At 52.8% G+C, this 17,231-nt stretch overlaps 1 protein-coding gene across 1 annotated transcript in view; it reads right to left on the reverse strand.

Moving 5' to 3' along the window:
• Positions 1-3,869: 3,869 nt before the first annotated feature.
• Positions 3,870-17,231, reverse strand: part of VWCE (von Willebrand factor C and EGF domains) — a 29,193-nt gene continuing 15,831 nt past the window's right edge. Inside the window, exons 12-20 of the mRNA XM_024133328.3 lie at positions 15,697-15,782; positions 14,281-14,398; positions 13,374-13,459; positions 11,933-12,029; positions 10,237-10,319; positions 9,092-9,182; positions 8,927-9,009; positions 8,476-8,566; positions 3,870-4,579 (exon numbers count right to left, since the gene is read on the reverse strand). Of these exons, the coding sequence (XP_023989096.1) occupies positions 3,945-4,579; positions 8,476-8,566; positions 8,927-9,009; positions 9,092-9,182; positions 10,237-10,319; positions 11,933-12,029; positions 13,374-13,459; positions 14,281-14,398; positions 15,697-15,782 (1,370 nt within the window). The 3' untranslated portion in view covers positions 3,870-3,944. The remainder of the gene's footprint in view (positions 4,580-8,475; positions 8,567-8,926; positions 9,010-9,091; positions 9,183-10,236; positions 10,320-11,932; positions 12,030-13,373; positions 13,460-14,280; positions 14,399-15,696; positions 15,783-17,231) is intronic.

The following is a 17,231-nucleotide window of genomic DNA, read 5'->3' on the forward strand; positions in this document are numbered from 1 at the left end:
AGAGACTGTTGGGTGAAAAACCACAAACAAACTGAAAAACAGGTGATAACAGAGCCTATGCTATTTTATCTTTGAATTATAAAGAAAATAAGATTTGTTTGCACATACATAAAGAAACAGAGGAAGGGTACCCAAGAACCAGACACCACAAAAGTGGCGGGGAGGGAAGGGGGGGCCTCGGTGGACGTGGGGATGGGGAGACTCCCCACGAAAACAATTTTACGTATCTTTATTTCTAGTGATGGGATGCACTACACATTCAAAATAAGTTAATGAAAGGCATTTTTAAACCTTTGAAGGTTTATCCTAACCTGAAACCTACTATGGTTTGTCCTCACGCCCGTTTATCTGATAAACTCCAAAAGCAGGTCTCTTGAACCGGGTCCGATCGTTTGGCCCACCGGGAATTTCCTAGGTCCAATGAAACTGACCCTGTGGAACAGGCTCCAGCCCACCCTCCCCGTCCTCTACTGCAGGGGTCCCCAGCCCCTGGGCCACGGACCGTGCCGCACGGCAGGAGGCGAGCGGCACGCGAGCAAGCGAGGCCTCATCTTCCGCTCCCCGTCGCTCACGTCACCGCCGGAACCAACCCTCCGCTACCCCGTGGAAAAACCATCTTCCACGAAAGCGGTCCCTGGTGCCAAACCGCTGAGGACCGCTGCTCTAGTGCTTCCTAGAACCCGACATATGGACTCCTAGCTAGGGGGAAATGCAGGGTGTACTTCCCCAAGAACAAACACCCCGCACACACACACCTGCTTGTTGGAACCCAGGCTGCTAAGAATTCGGACCAGCTCATGCATCCGTTAAAAGCACTCCGTGCGCGGGAATTCCCTGGCGGTCCAGCGGTTAGGACTCGGCGCTTTCACTGCCGTGAACCAGCATTCGATCCCTGGTCAGGGAACTAAGATCCCACAAGCCGAGTGGTGTGGCAAAAAAAAAAAAAAAAAAGCACTCTGCGCCCATCTGGGGTCTTGAAGGTGGTCCTCTGGCCTCCTGGTGCCAGCCAGTACTGGGCAGGGGGTGTCACACTGGGGCTTATCGCAGGCAGAACATGTTCTTACCCAGTTGGGTCCCACCGAGGCCTCCCAACATGTCACAATGGCACTGCCTACCCACGGGGTGGGGGGTCAGGGGGGTGGGGAGAGGGGGAGGAGGAGAGCTCCGAGCTCCCCTCAGTGGTCCTGAGCAGGGCCTGCGGTGACCACGGTGTGGGTGGTGAGAGCCCTGGCCCTGCCACGGGGTGCTCTGGAGGCAGCCCCTGCACCTCCTCCCCAACCCCATGTCCCAGATCTTCTTATGCCCAGAGCGAGCAGACAGGAGGCAGGCGTGATCCTTGGGTGAGGCCAGCTGGACATGCTGGAGAGCCGACAGGAGCCCAAGAGCAAGAGAGGGACAAGAGTGGCATCCTCAGGCCTTCGGGGGACAATTCTGAGGTGTGTGCTACATGACCTCCCAGAGGGTCCACGGGAGGAAGGGGTGCCAGTTGCCCACGGCAGTGACCCGCTCTTTAACAAAAGCTGATTGGTTTTCTTCCCTTCTCTGTCTCCCTTCGCCCTCCCTCTCCGTGCTCTCTGGGATTACCTTCCGGGGCAGCGACTCTCACCCAAATCTCTCTCTCCGGGCCTGCCCTTGGGGAGCTCAAACTAAGATAAGGCGGTCTTGGCACCTTGAAAAAACTGCAGCCATCAAGCGTCTCTCTGCAACCCCAACGGAACAAGCCAACCAAATGCGACTTGAAGGGGAAAAGCCCAGACTGGGAGTCCGAAGCCCAGAGCCCTCCTCCCAGATCAGCCTTTCTAATCTGTGCAACCTTCGGACACTCTCCTGACCTCTCTGGGCTTTTCTGTGGTCTCAGCTGTAAGCGGGGGATGGGAGTGTCTCAGATAATCATGTTTTTATACTTGGACCGACTTGAGGGAAGTGTCTACAGCTGTCCTCCCGCCCCCCACCCCTCAGCCTCTTTTCTTTTTTCTTATGGCCGCGCCGCGTTGCTTGCGGGATCTCAGTTCCCCGACCAGGGACTGAACCCAGGCTCTGGCAGTGCAAGCGTGGAGTCCTAATCACTAGGCCACCAGGGAACTCCCCGCCCCAGCCTTTTTTTTTTTTTTTTAATGTTCAAAATGAACACCCTTTACCTGAGTTCTATGGAGAGGGGAGACTAGTATTAAAACTTGGATTGCATCCTTTATTGAACAGAGGGATAGCGGTGAGAAAATTGGCACTGACTCTGAGCCTCTACCATGTCGAGAGCTGGCTTGTTTGAGGAGCCGAGCCGGTCAGCGTTCTACACTTTCATCCTGAAGTTAGATCCCAAGTGGCACGATGAAGCTGCGCGGGCTGCACAAGGTCACAAGCACAAAGCCCCGAGACTTATGGAGTCTGTATTATGTGCTATCATCTCAACTCCACGAGGAAGGGCTGTTGTGATCCCGTTACACAGATGAGGGAACCGAGACCTAAGGTCTCGCGGCTAGTCACAGCGAGTAGGGCTCAGACATGGGTTTCATGGCACCCCAGGCCTCATTCAACAACACCCTTTGGGTCTTAACTGGTCTCTAAGTAAGATGGTCTCTAAGTCCTTTGCATCCCTGAAGTCTTTGGTTTTCATGCTCCTAATTTCAAATTCATTATTCGTGCCATCCTGCTTGGAATAGGACCCCTCCCTACACTAACACCTGGGGTGGGTAACCCAGATGGCCTTTGCAGCCAGTGCCCAGTGGGGGACGCTCCCCGCTGGGATACATGGTGAGCAGCAGGGCAGAGGAGAGCCAAGGGGAGGATGGCCTGGGCCAGTGTAGGTGCAGGTGACTCTGCAGGCCCCTTGGGTTTCAGGGATAGCAAGCTGGTGACGTGGTGACAGCATAGTTCTCTGTCTTCCACCCCCCATCTCACTTTCCCCCATCAACGCTAGCACTGTCCTCTTCCCAGCTGTCACGGAAACTGGGCTGCACCGTCCAGACGCCCCCTTCAGGATAGACGCATTTATTACCCCAGCCGCAGGGAAGGCTGTTGACTGACAGCTCTCGGCCACCAGCCCTCCCAGGGAACTGCCTTGGCTGACACCCCTTTCCTGGGCCCGCGCCCCACAGATAGAATTACTGGCCAACATGGGGGCCCAAAGCCCTTTTCCCTCTCCCCAGCTCGGGCTGACTCTGAAGGCCAGCCCCGCCTCGGAGCCCCACAGGGCGCTGGCTGAGACCCTGCCACCGCCGGGCCCCACCCCGGCCTCCTGCTTGCCGTCCTCGGCCCACAGACGTTAAAGCTAAGCACAGGCCCTAAGACTCCACCTGCCTACTATTCCCTCCCAGGGAACCCAACCTGCAAAGGCCTCGCCATCCGTCCTTTCCGCCCCCTCACTTTAGAAGTCTCCTAGCATCAAAGGCCACCAGGTACTTACCTAAGACCCCTCCCAACCTAGTCCCAGGTCTGTGCAGGCTTTTCTCCCAAGCTGGGGGTTGAGGTGGGCACTAGCTCATCACCTGTGGGCTTGCAGTGACGTTTTTCCCACCTTTCCAAAGGCGAGAAGTGAATGAGCAGGGCAGCCTGGGGGAGACCGAGACAGATTTTAATCAGGAAACCTCGGGTGAGGACATATGACAGCTGGTGCCACAATCCCGGTGGAATCCCAGGCCCCTCGGACCCTCCCCTCCTCCAGAGGAGGGACTCAGCTGCCCCAACCTTTCTCAGAAGACAGGCGGGCCACGCAGTCCAGGGAGGATGCTGATGGTGGAGAACGTGCTGCTGGAGTCTCACAACACGTCCCAGATGCTTCCTGGGAGCAAGGCTACATCGGGCCCTGAGGGTTTTCCATGCCCGCCAGGGGTCCTGAAGGAGTCGGCAGCCTCACTGGCCCCCAGAGCCGCCCTGCAAGCTCCCAGGGCCTCTGGCAGAGTCTTCTCTGTCTGGCGTCTCCCGGGCACGGCCCTGAAACGGAGGCCTGCTTACACTGTGGACTCCTCCTGCTGTGAGGGCCCCATGGTGGGCTCCTGGGGGCCAGGGCTGGCTGTGGCCGCAAGGGCTGCAGAGAGTCTGGAGGTGGCTGGAGAGAGTCTGCGAGGCCTGAGGATAGTGACGGGGGCCTCTGAGGGGCTGGGGCCCATCGTGGAAAGGGCTGAGGCTCTACGCCGGATGGTGGCAGGCAGAGAAGGCTGTCTGGATGCTGTGTGGGCCCCGGAGGCTGAGGACGAGGGCTCTGGAGTAACAGGAGGTGGCCCGGGAGCCCCGGGAGAGGCCGGAGGTAGAGAGGAGGCTCCTGGAGGGATTGAAGGCCCTGGTGAGGGCCGAGGGGGCTGGGAGGCCCCGGGCTCCCCTGGGAACATGCCGCCTGGCCCCAAAGGGGGTGAGGGTAAGGCCTGGGCTCCTGAGGGGCTCACGGCTATAGTCTGCATGTTAGACAGGTTCGTTCTCAGGAGGAGCTGGAGGAGCTGGAGCGCTGGCCTCTGAGGCGACACCGCTGGGGGCCCCGGGCAGGAGCTGCAGTTGAGCAGGGCCTCGGGGTCTCCACGGGGGGTCCGGGCCACTTTGCTGAGCTCAACGTCTCCATGAGGGGAGAGACCCCGGCTTTCTTCCAGGGAATCTAGAGAGGGGGCGGGGCAAGAAGATGCACAGTGGTTCTCCCCTACGACTGAGGCAGGTCTGGAATGAGCTGCACCGAGGACAGCGCCCCAGCTCTGTCCCTTGAGGGTCCCTGTGCACCGGCGGTTGGGGTTGGGGGATCCCGCCGGCTCCTGCCTCCAGGAAGGGAAGACCCAAGAGGAACCATGAGCAGAGAGAGACAGTTCACCAAGGCACTGGCTGTGTGACCTTGTGTGAGGCACATAACTCCCCTGGGCCTCCATTTCGCCATCTGTAAAATGGGCATCATAATAACAGTGATGACCACATAGGCCACGCAATGAGGACTGAATGAAACGGAGCCTGAGAGGTCTCAGCCTAAACCCAAATGTAAACTCTGGACTTTGGGTGACAATCGTGTGTCAGAGTAGGTTCATTGATTGTAGCAAATGTACCATCTGGCGGGGGATGTTGACAGCAGGGGGCGCTGTGCGTGGGGCGGGGGCAGGGAGATTCAGGGAGCTGTCCGTACCTTCTGCTCGATTTTGCTGTGAACCTAAAAATGTTTTAAGAAAAAAAGTCTACTGAAAGAATTTGTTTTTAAGTCTCAGCCTGGAGGCCGGCGCATCATAAGGGCTTAATCCATGGCGGAGGAACAAGGGAAGGAAGGAAGAATATTGGAGAAAGGTATGATCAGGGAGGAGACGGAGGCTGGTAAACACATTACAAACTGGAATGATTACATTTTAAAAATCATCAAAAGATAACCTATAACTTTTTAAAAAATTGTGAATCACCCTGCTGTACACCTGAAAGTTATATAATATTGTACATCAAACATACCTCAATTGAAATATATATATAAACCATCAAAAGGATAATCACAAAAACCACTTTACCAAAAACCACTGAATTGTGTACTTTGAGCGTGTGACTTACAGGCTGTGTGAATTATATCTCAAGAAAGCTGTTCTTTTTTTTTTTTAATTATCAAAAGGAAACAATTCACCTCGTATTTCAATAAAAAGCATTCCTTCTTAAAACGATTTCGCGCATGGTGAACGCAGCTGAGGCAGGTGCCCCAGGAGAAGGAGGTGGGCTCTGCATCTCACCTCTCTGGGCCTCAGTTTCCCCATCAGGAGGCAGGAGAGCAGAACGGGAACGAGCATGGGGTGAGGAATCAGAGACTGGGCCCTGAGTCCGAAGACACTACCACCCAGAACGTGGCCTTAAAGACAGAAACTTGGGAATTCCCTGGCGGCCCAGTGGTTAGGACTTGGCACTTCCACTGCATGGGGCCCGGGTTCCATCCCTGGTTGGGGAACTAAGATCCCATAAGCTGTGCAGCACGGCCAAAAAAAATTTTTTAATAAATAAATTCTTTTTAAAAAGACAGAAACTTAACTTCTCTGAGCCTCCATTTCCCCATCTGCAAAATGGAGACAATAAGAGCACCCATGCATAAACACTTCTGGGGCATTTAAATGAGACAATACAGGTGAAAGGCTCCATACACTGCCTGGTACCTTAGCTAACGATTAGTCTCTAGAAAGCAGGGGAATAATATCCATCAGCTTGCAGAGGGTTTTGTGCTGGTTAAGGTCGAATCTATAATCACTCAACAGTTCCCAACATAATGACTGTATGGGATCAGGATGTTTCCAGCCCCAGCAGGCCTGACAGCAGCTCTCCATCCACAGAACTGAAGAGCTGCCCTAAATACAGGATGTCCTCTTCAAAAGGTCAAAGGAATTAAAGAGGTATTTTATACAAGAGGAAATTCAGGCCACAAATCCGTGGAAAAATTCACTGTCTTCCTGGAAGTTTAAAAAATATAGCCACCGGTAAGGTATTTTATGGACATGTTAAACCGGAAAAATTAAATTCAAAACACACAGTGTAGAGTTGGTGGGCATATGGGGCACCAGCTACGTCTCTGTCAGTTTCCCCTCTCTCTAGGACCCCACCTGGTAACTGGTGCTGTCATGCCCTAGGAGTCACCAAACCACTCCCGACACCCTGTGACCTAGTTACTGCACCTATTAACCACAGGGTCTGAATGCAACTCACAAAATTTGAAAACAAAAGTTGTCTGACCAAAGATTTTTCACAGTGGGTCCATTATGGATAGAAAAAAAAAAAGAAGAAGAAGAAGAAGAAAGAAACCACCTAAATGTCAACCAAAAAGGGAAGGGGTAAGCAAACCATAATATTTGGGAGCTTTTTTAAATGGCCAGCTGTGGGCTACATCAATATTTTGAAACTGTGTGTTACAGTAGGTTGTCCATGTCCTGTTTATACCTCTGCAAAAAGATCCCTCACCCCATGGACAAACACTCATGATGGAGAAAGACAAACAGATGTGAATCATTTTCAGGAGTCAATGTAGCAGAGTAGCTAAAAGCATTGACTCTGGGCTCAAATCCTAGTTCTACTGCCAACCAGCTGTGTGACCTTGAGCGCCTCACTTCACCTCTCTGTGCCTCAGTTTCCTCACCTGGAAAATAGGGATGCTAATAGTATCTATCACAAAGAGTTGCTGTGAAAATGAAATAAGACATATGAAAACAAACAGATGGCCAACAGGGACATGAAAAGATGCTCAACATCACTAATCATCACGGAAATGCAAATCAAAACCACAATGAGATACCACCTCACAGCCGTCAGAATGGCTATCATCACAAAGACAAGACACAGCAACTGTTGGTAAGGAAGTAGAGAAAAGGGAACCCTCGTGCACTGTTGGTGGGAATGTAAACTGGTGCAGCCACTGTGGAAAACGGTATGGAGGTTTCTCAAAAAAATAGAACTACCATATGATCCAGCAATTCCACTACCGGGTATATATCTAAAAAAAAATGAAAACACTAATTCAAAAAGATATATGCACCCCAAGGTTCATTGCAGCATTATTTACAATAGCCATGACATGGGAACAACCTACGTGTCGATCGACAGATAAAGATGGATAAATATGTGGTGTATATATATATATATATATATATATATATATATATATACAATGGAATATTATTCAACCACAAAAAAGAATGAAATCTTACCATTTGCGATAATGTGGATGGACCTAGAGGGTATTACGCTAAATGAATAAATCAGAGAAAGATAAATACCATATGATCTCACTTATATGTGGAATCTTTTTTTTTTTTTTTAAACTGAGCGCACAGATATTGAGAACAGATTGGTGGTTGCCAGAGGTGGGAGGAGAGGGGTGGGCAAAATGGCTGAAGGGGGTCAAAAGGCACAAATTTTCAGTTACAAAATAAATAAGTCATTGGGATATAATGTACAGCATGGTGACTATTGTTAATAATACTTGAAAGTTGCTAAGAGATTAGATCATGGAAGTTCTCATCACAAGAAAAAAATATTTTGTAACTATGTGGGGTGACAGATGTTAACTAGACTTACTGTGGTGATCATTTTGCAATATATACAAATATTGAATCTTTATGTTGTACACCTGAAACCAATATAATGTTACATGTCAATTACACCACAATTAAAAAAAAAGAAATAACATTCAATACATGATGTTCCCTGACACATAATGGATACTCAATACATATTAGCAATTATTCTTCTGCAAAGTTGATTCAGTTCCTAAATTCTAATTTTTAAAAAAGGAAGAAAGCAGAGGAAGAGATTCAGAAAGGAGGAAATGAAGGAGAAAAAGGAACAGTAAACAGACTCGTCAGACGGCACGGCACATTGTGGCATAGCACTGACGAGGGTCAGCGCACCACGTGCTGGCTGTGTGACCTTGAGCAGGCCACGTTCCCTCTCTGAGCCTGGGTTTCTCACATCCAGCCCTGTACAAGTTCTGTGTTTCTGGGCGGAAGAGCAAAGTGGCGAAGGACGGTGGTGAGGCTCCAGGACGCAGAGGCTGCTTACCTGGACAGGAAGAGCAGCAGTCCCTGAGGGGCGTGGAGGGGTCCAAGCAGGCCTGCTGGCAGGGCATCTTCTCGCAGCTCACCTCTCCCATCTGGGGAAGCAGAAGGAGACACGTGAGGAAGCCCGGAGCATCTCACCCCTCCACAGCAGCGCCCTCAAGGACCTATCACACCAGCAGTTGGACCCACGGAAAGATCTGGGGCAGAAGCTGCAGGGCCTGACCCTCACCTGAACAACAGGTGAAGCCAAACACAGTGGGGCCGCCTTAAGGAAACAACAAAGGTAGAGGACACCATCAAATCCGAAGGTATCCCCGCAGGTAATTAAAGTTGAAGAATGGCAGGTGGAAGACGGGCGCACACTGGCTAAGGGGCTCCAGGTTTCACAAAGGGACAAAGGGCTAGAAGCAGCCCCTGGCCCGGCAGGTCCAGGGTCCCCAGGCCCAGCTCACCTGGCATATGCACTGGGTACAGGGCTCGTCGTCCAAGGTGAACACCTGGCCGTTCCCCACCTTCCTCCCCTCGTAGTTGCAGTCTGCTGGGGCAGAGGAGACAGGGGCCGTGAGAGCCAAGGCCCACTCGGGGGCCTTGCACGAGGGGTGGCTGGTCCCACTCACCTCGGCACACTGGACAGCACTCCCCGTCAGGGTGGAAAGGGTAGGAGCAGGTGATGGGGCAGTCCACGGGCGAGCAGGCCACCGAGCCCAGCTGCGGGACACAGAAAACACCAAAGGCCCTTTGTCCTGGGGGGCTGATGGGTCACTCAGGGAGGACACACCACATAGCCACTGAGTGCCCATCGGAGCCATCAGGGTCAGGTGAGAGGCCCACGGTGAGGGAACAGACTGAGTTAGAGTCTGTCCTCCCACTAGAACGCAAGCCCCCCAGGCCAAGCCTTGTCCTCAGAGCTCATCTGTCAACAGCTACCTGTCGAACAAATCCATGAACCTCCCAGGGAAGCTGAGCACCAAAAACTTAGGGGGAAGGACCCAGGAGCCAAAGCTCCCCAAGGCACATGGCTGTGAACGAACAGGGCCACTCAGAGGCCAGAGATGTTCGCCCCAAGCTTCTCGATCTTTCTGCAGACCCGTCCCTCTTCACCCGCCGCCAGCAAAGAAGCCCCATCGGCATGAAACATTTCTAGCATGACAAGCAATAAGGACTTATTTTTTCCATTTTCCCAATGCTAAATGATATTCCTGTCATTTAGACTGAGGCAGTATGGCTTAGGGGTACAAGTGTGCTTTCTGAAGCAGACTCAGGATACTAGAATTGATTCTTGGCACTTCACTTGACTAGTTGCAGGGTCTCTGTGCCCGGCTGTCTCACCTAGCAGCTGGGGATGGAGGTACCCACCTCACAGGATTCCCCGTGAATTAACAGGTCGTGCTGAGATCAGGGAATGGCACATGGCAGGGGCTTGAGAATGTGAGGATATTAAAGATTCCATACAGAGTCCTGGGTTTGTGTTCCTCACCTCCACTCTCAGGGAGAATCCCTGGGCCATATTTTATACCGTAAGGCCCCCAAGACCCTCCCTGGTCACCCAGAAGCAGAGGACTTTTGCCAGGCAGGGTTAAAAGTATTTCTCTGGCCCTGGGTAAAGAATCACCCCGGGCAGGGCTGAAGGGAGCCGGCTTTCACCATGATCCAGAAGTGACCATTCTCTTGGAGGTCTCTGGATTTTGCCTCCAGGGTTCAGGAGCTGGTGGCTATTTCTGGGGAGTTTCCGCACACAGGGCTCGGGTCTGGGTGGTCGTACCAGACAGATGCAGCTCAGACACGGGTCCAGCACGGACGGGAAGGTCTGGTTATTGTAGAAGATTCTGCCTGTGTAGGTGCAGCCTGCCAGAGAGAGCATGTGGTGAGGGCCAGCCAAGGGATGGCTGGCCTTTGCCAGGAAGAATGTCCAAGGTGTTTCTAGGCAGCAAAGGTCAGGCCAACGGCCTCTCTAGACACTTGCCCAGGGGGTTGGGGAAGGGACAGAACATATGTCTGGATTGGGTGCTTTTTTCCTCGCTGGATTCAGCAAAGGGATCACGGTGTCTTCACTTCAAGGTTCTCCCCCAGGGAAGGGAGCCGTCCCTCCTACCCCCTCCCATGGCAGGATCAGGATGAGGGACCCGGAGACTCAACCTGGGTGCCAGGCACCACAGCCATCCTCTCTGCTCCTCTCCACTTGGTCGAATCCCAAACCCCACCTTCCAGGAGGGTCCCCTACAGCTCCCCTCTCTGCTTCCCAAAGCCCACAGAGGCCCCATCTGAGTGCTGCCACCTTGATGATATTTATCACATACGGGTACGTATAAAAGCAGGTGATGGTGGGCTTCCCTGGTGGTGCAGCAGTTAAGAATCCGCCTGCCAAATCAGGGGGCACGGGTTCGAGCCCTGGTCCGGGAAGATCCCACATGCCGCGGAGCAGCTAGGCCCGTGTACCACAACTACTGAGCCTGAGCTCTAGAGCCTGCGAGCCACAACTACTGAGCCCACGTGCCCCAACTACTGAAGCCCACGCACCTAGAGCCCATGCTCTACAACAAGAGAAGCCACCGCAATGAGAAGCCCGCGCACTGCAATGAAGAGTGGCCCCCGCTCGCCGCAACTAGAGGAAGACCGCGCACGGCAACAAGGACCCAATGCAGCTAAAAATAAAAAATAAATAAATAAATTTATTTAAATTTAAAACAAAAGCAGGTGATGGGAAAGTAGAGAAACATTTTATAGGAAAAAAATATATAGGGAATTCCCTGGCAGTCCAGTGGTTAGGACTCCACACTTTCACTGCCAAGGGTGCTGGTTCCATCCCTAGTCAGGGAGCTAAGATCCCCCAAGCCGTGTGGCTCGGCCAAAAAAGAAGAAAAAAGATATAACATACATCTACGATATGCTATATATCTATGACATGATAGATATACAGATATAGATGTATGTTACAGATATGTTATAGAGATAGAGGTATATATAGATAGTGATGTTATATCACAAAAAGAGACTAGGAAGATAAAACCATGAAGTTATTAACAGTGATAATGGGTCCTTTTAATTTTTTTCTTTGCTTTCTGTATTTTCTAAATGTTCTATAATAAAATATCACTTTTGAAATCATGGAAAAGGTGAAAATTACTATTAAAACATAAAGGATCACTTTAATTTCCTCTCCCTGTTCTCTAACTGTCTCATAGGTATGTTCCTTTATCACCCCACCTAAGCTGCAAGCTCTGCATATCTTCATATCTGCTTCCAGCACCCAGACAGGGCCTCCCTTGAGCAAACTGCTTTCCGTCCCTGAGCCTCAGTTTCCTCATCTCTAAAATGGGGTTGCCCCATGGGGTTGTTGCGAGGATGAGCAGAGATGAAGCATGTGTGGTGCTTTGCACAGAGAAGCCTGATACAGGGTGACCCCAGATGTGGGGGCCAGGGGTGCTATGCCGTCCCCGGCCCCCCGGGCAGGGCCTCACCTGCCGAACAGTCGGGGCAGCACTGCCCAGGGATCCGAATCGGGTGAGGGCAGGAGTCCACACAGTCTGTCCTCTTGCAGCTCACTGAACCATCTGCCTGAAGGGAGGAAGAACTTCACCAAGACCCCACCTGCCACGCCAGTCCCCACCTCCCCACCCCACAGGCCCCCAAAAAAAAGGGCGGTGCTGCAAACTGGCTGGAGCCTGCCCTAAGAGGTGCCATGATGCAGCTGGGAGGTGGCAGGGGTCCCCCAAAGAGGACCGGCTACTTGGGAAAGGGGGTGTGAGCCTTCCAGAAAAAAGCCTTCCCACATCCCAGAGCTGGGGTTTTGGTCTCCTCGGCTTCCCGTCCCTTCCCCGCAGCAGCCAAGGCTGCACCACAACCTCATCCAAACTCTTCTCAGAGTTTCCCTGAAACCCTGGCTCACCCCAAATCTATGGAGTCCAATAAAATCCTATTTTTATAGAAAGCTATTCCACCGGAAATGTCTTTCAGAAGATGAAAGCTCCATATACAGTTTCTTTTTTTTTTTCTTCGTAAGAAGCTGAAGTTTTGTGTTATTTTCTTGTAATATGAGTGCCCTAGATCAGTCCTGAAGGAGAAAAAAGGCAGCGGATGTACTTTGCTCCCCACTCTAATTCCAATGAAACGTTTCCAACTTTTCTAAGGGTCTAAGGCTTTTTTAACCAATGGCACATCAAAGGGACTTGAAGGCCGCGTTCTCACGCGCTCACGTGCACGCGAGTCACCGGGGGATTAAAATGCAGATTCTGAGTCCGAGCCCTGGGCAGCCTTGAGGTTCTACCAAGGCTCCTCTGGCGATGCCAACGACACAGCCAGTGCAGGGACCTCATCTTGAGAAATAAAGCTCTAAGCTCCAAGCGACTAAAAACTCTCTTAAAGTAGAAAGGAAAGCCAACCGTACTTAAACATGAGCTAAAACGATCGCGTTTCTTGGTAAATAGCTGTGTTTGCATGTCTGTCAATCTGACTGTCAAAACTCACGCACCCTCACCCACTGCTGATGAGGTGAGGTCACGTGACTCACATTAATGGCGGAAGCCTCGCAATTTCACAGAAAAGGCCTTAACTACTAGGCCTCGGGCTGCCCAGCTCCCCCTGTTATCCGTGCCCGGCGAAAAACTGCTCCTGGGAATCCTATTTCCAGCTCCGTAGGCCAGCAGCTCCCCGCACGTGCACAGTGGGTCACACAGCACTCTTACGACAGACAGACTGCCAAGCTCTGTCATCCTGAACATCTACCGAGGACGGAATAACCTGGATCCCAGCCCCTTCTGTAAAAACGGGATTTGACAGCATGGAAGCGAGACTGGGAGAGGCCTGAGGTGGCCCCGCTTCTGCAGGGGCAGGGATGCCCGGCCCGGGACGGGACGGCGAAGGGTGGGGAAAGCAGCTGAAGGCGCGCAGGTTGTCATTCACCTGGCAGATGCATAACTCACAGGGGTCACCGGGAGACCAGATCTGTCCAACCGGAAACTCAACCCCGTTGTCGTCCAGAGAGCAGCCTGGCCAGGGGACAGCGGGGGAGAAAGGACGAGTGGGCAGAAGTGCCGAGGAGGGTCCTGAATGCCCGCGGGACCTACAGCGCCACCCAGCAAGGACAGACAGACGCCTCTGCTCACTCACACTGAGTCCACACGGCCACCCACTGGGCCCAGAGCTGCCTGCTGCTGCCGCCTGGCTCCCTCAGTTAGTGAATCTTCCTGCCTCACGTGAGCCTGGTATACACAGGCACGCTCACACAAACGCACACGTCCATACGCCCCCACAAACACACCCATTCACACACACAGAAACCACTCCCACACAGACACATGCACACAGATACAAGAGACACACAACAGAAACACACGGACACACACACACAGATACCACTCACACACAAACAGGCAGACACATGTACACAAGCTCACACACAGGTGTCACTCACATACAAACTTAAAACACACCACAAACAGACACACACACACACACACACACACACACACACACACACACAGAGTCTCAGCCTATACTCATATATAAAACTTCTCAATCCCTTGAGAATGACATAACCCTCCTAAGTCACAGTTTCTTCGTCAATGCACTGAGAATAATAATATTAAAAATTTTCCGTCTGGAGTGAAAGAGAGAATTAAAGTGCTTGGATATTTAAGGTATTTTAGAGTCATTTACTACCTCAATTAATCATTAACCATACCAAGTCCATGGTCGTGACACCACCATATACAGAGAGTCTCAGCGGGTGAAGCTCAGCCTCCCCCGGCTCGGGCACCCAGGCCTGGTGTTGGGTGCAGCCTGGGATGCGGGGCTAAGCGGCCCTCACCTGTCATGGGTGCGGGTTCCCTGCAGGTGAAGCAGCACTGCCCAGGGCCCAGCCACCACTCCTCGCGGGGGCAGGCCAGTTCAGGACAAGGCGTGAAGGAACATTCCACCTCCCCGTTCTGGAAGAGAGCCAGGGGGCACACACCAGTGAGGGCCAGAGAGGAGGCCGGCAGGCTGCCGTCGCGCCCCTAAAAGTGACAGATCTCCAGGGAGCAAGAGTGGGAGGAAGGGCGAGTCCTTCCCTGGGGGCTGGGGTGAGGCTGGGGGAGGGTGCCAGGAATATGCCGGCTGCCCTAGCTGCAGCCTCCAGAATCTCTTCCTCTCACTTCCGCAACAGCTTTCTGCTCTCACTCCAATCCACTCTCACCTGCAGCAGCCAGAGAACCTTCTCAGGCACCAGTCCGATCCCATCACTCCACCACTTCAAACCCTTGGCAGCTCGCCAAGTCCAAACCCTCTGCCTGGCTGGCAAAGCCCTTCATGACTGAGACTGAGGCAGAGGCTGTCGCCGCCCCCTCACAGACCCCCTTCCCCTAAGCACTGGCCTTGGCTGATGAGGGTCACGCCCTCCAGGTGCCTGGTTGGTTCATTCACCCCCACTCCCCGGGGAGCAAGGAAGTACCTACAACCACCTGATGCTGGGGGTAGAAGAGCCCAGCTCCCTGGCCTCTGGACACACCCGCCTCTGCGGTGCCACTCACACTCCAGAGCTCCCCGTGGCATCAGCCCGAGACCCCTCTTCTCGTGGCCCCGCCCCCTGCCTGACCTGCTTCCCCAGCCAGTCTCTCCGGAGAGCACTCCTTCAGAAAACCACTTACACGAGAGGCCCACCCCAGGCCCTGTTCTTGGAACTCAGCCCAAACAGGATCCCCACCTCAGCGGCATTTCCAGCCTCTCTCGCAGTCCGGGCTCCAGCCGGAATGGACACCCCCAGGCCTTAGAACACACCCTGCTCTCTCCGGCCTCCCGCCTTCTGCAGTGCCCTCTGCCAGGCACACCTGTCTCAGCTCCTCACCGGGTTGTCCCAGTCATCCTTCAGGTCTCAGCTTAGCATCCCTCCCTCCAAGTAGGCTTCCCTGAAGCCCACAGTCTGGTTAAGAGCCCCGCTCCCCTGTCCATTGCCCACCTAGCTGTGGGCCCCTGACGGAGGGGGGCTGGGGCTGTCCTGTGCTCAACTGCATCCCCAGCGCCCAGCATTGTCCCAGGCACACAGTAGGTGCTCTATAAATAGCAATGCTGAAGGACGAACTTCAAGGAGACTGCGGGAAGGCCTTGGTGAATGCTAAGGCCCCTTTAGTCTCTTTCCCGCCTCAGTTTCCCTTTCGCTGCATGGCGGCTCCTCTTCTCCTGGTCAAGGCATCCTGGGAAAGTCGTGTGCCCTGCCCCCTCCCCAGCAGCCACCCACTCAGCCCCCTACCTGGCAGACACAGGTGGTACACTCGTCATCACCACCACTGAACACAGCCCCGTCTGCATACCACCGGCCACGGAAATAGCATCTCACTGCGGAGGAGAAAGGAAGAGGCAGCTCAAGGTCTCTGGGCAGCTAAAGAAAAGGGGGAGCAAATGGGTGGGAGGGGGTCTCTGGGAAGAAAACACACCCCCACAATACTCCGCGGCACACCCACACCCAAGAGCCCAATCGCTGCTCCCCTCCAAACCCTCACCTAAAGGTACACCGGTAGTTAAAAACTGACAGAGAGGAACTACTCTGGCCGTCCAGCGGTTAAGACTCCGAGCTCCCAACGCAGGGGGAACGGGTTCAATCCCTCCTCAGGGAACTAAGATCCCACATGCCGGACGGTGCGGCCAAAAAAAAAAAAGCTGACAGAGAATGAACCACATGCAAAATAAGGTCCTTAACCGAGAAGGAAGGGAAGCCCGGAATAACGAAAGAGTAAGAGAAAAGAAGAAATGAAAAAGGACGGCCCCAGACACCTACGGGAAGGTCCGGGAATGCTGCCAGCCCCTGGAGGCAGGGAGGATTCAGTGAGAGGCTCTCATCTGAAGATCCCCCATCCCTGCTGGTAAAAACAACCTTAAAAACCTGCCGGGGCCCACCTGGCTTTAGTCAGAGGGCACTGGGTTCAAATCCCAGCTACACAACTCACTACGGGCAAGATACTGAAGCTCTCCTAAGCCTCAGTTTTCTCATCTGTAGAATGGGATTAACAGTTCCTACCTCACAGGGAGTATATTGCCTGTTCAAAAAAATGTTTTAACTAAAAATAATATAACATTCGGGACTTCCCTGGTGGTCCACAGTGGTTAAGACTCTGCGCTTCCAATGCATGGGGCGCAGGTTCGATCCCTGGTCGGGGAACTCAGATCTCACATGCTGCACAGTGTGGCAAAAATAAATAAATAAATAAAATTAAAATAGCATTCAAAATTCAAGGGAAATTTGTATTTAATAAGAACACTAGCTTTGAAATCAGGTAAGCTTGAGTTCAAGCTCTGCTCCTTTACTCACGGGTGTGTGTCTTTGGGCAGTGATGACCTCTCTGAGCCTCAGTTTCCTCATCTATAAAATGGGGCTATGAATAGTACTCCCTCAGGGCTGCACCACACGGATTCAGTGAGATCAGGACTGGCAAGGGCCCCACAGGTCAACGGCCCAGAGCCAGGAGTGACGGCCATGAGGTCATCTCAGGAAAGGGAACCACATTTTAACAAAGGACCAACTCATTAGTGGGGCAGGGGAGGCCCCCTCCCAGCCTCGGGACAGAGCCACGCCAAGGGTGGACCCAAACCCCTTCCTGTCTGTGTTAAAGGCACCAACCCCGGCTGGGGGCAGGCTGGGCTGTGAGCCCAATCTAGCATCCAAACCACTATGCACACGGTAGGTGCTCAGTTAAAACGGGCACTTTGAAATGCTTCATTTGATCTGAGTTTCTAAGGCAGAAATCAATCTCCTTCCTCTCTCCTCCACTCACCACCCCCCCCAAAAAA

The sequence above is a fragment of the Physeter macrocephalus genome, unplaced genomic scaffold (genome assembly GCF_002837175.3).
Source record: "Physeter macrocephalus isolate SW-GA unplaced genomic scaffold, ASM283717v5 random_147, whole genome shotgun sequence".
Lineage (NCBI taxonomy): Eukaryota > Metazoa > Chordata > Mammalia > Artiodactyla > Physeteridae > Physeter > Physeter macrocephalus.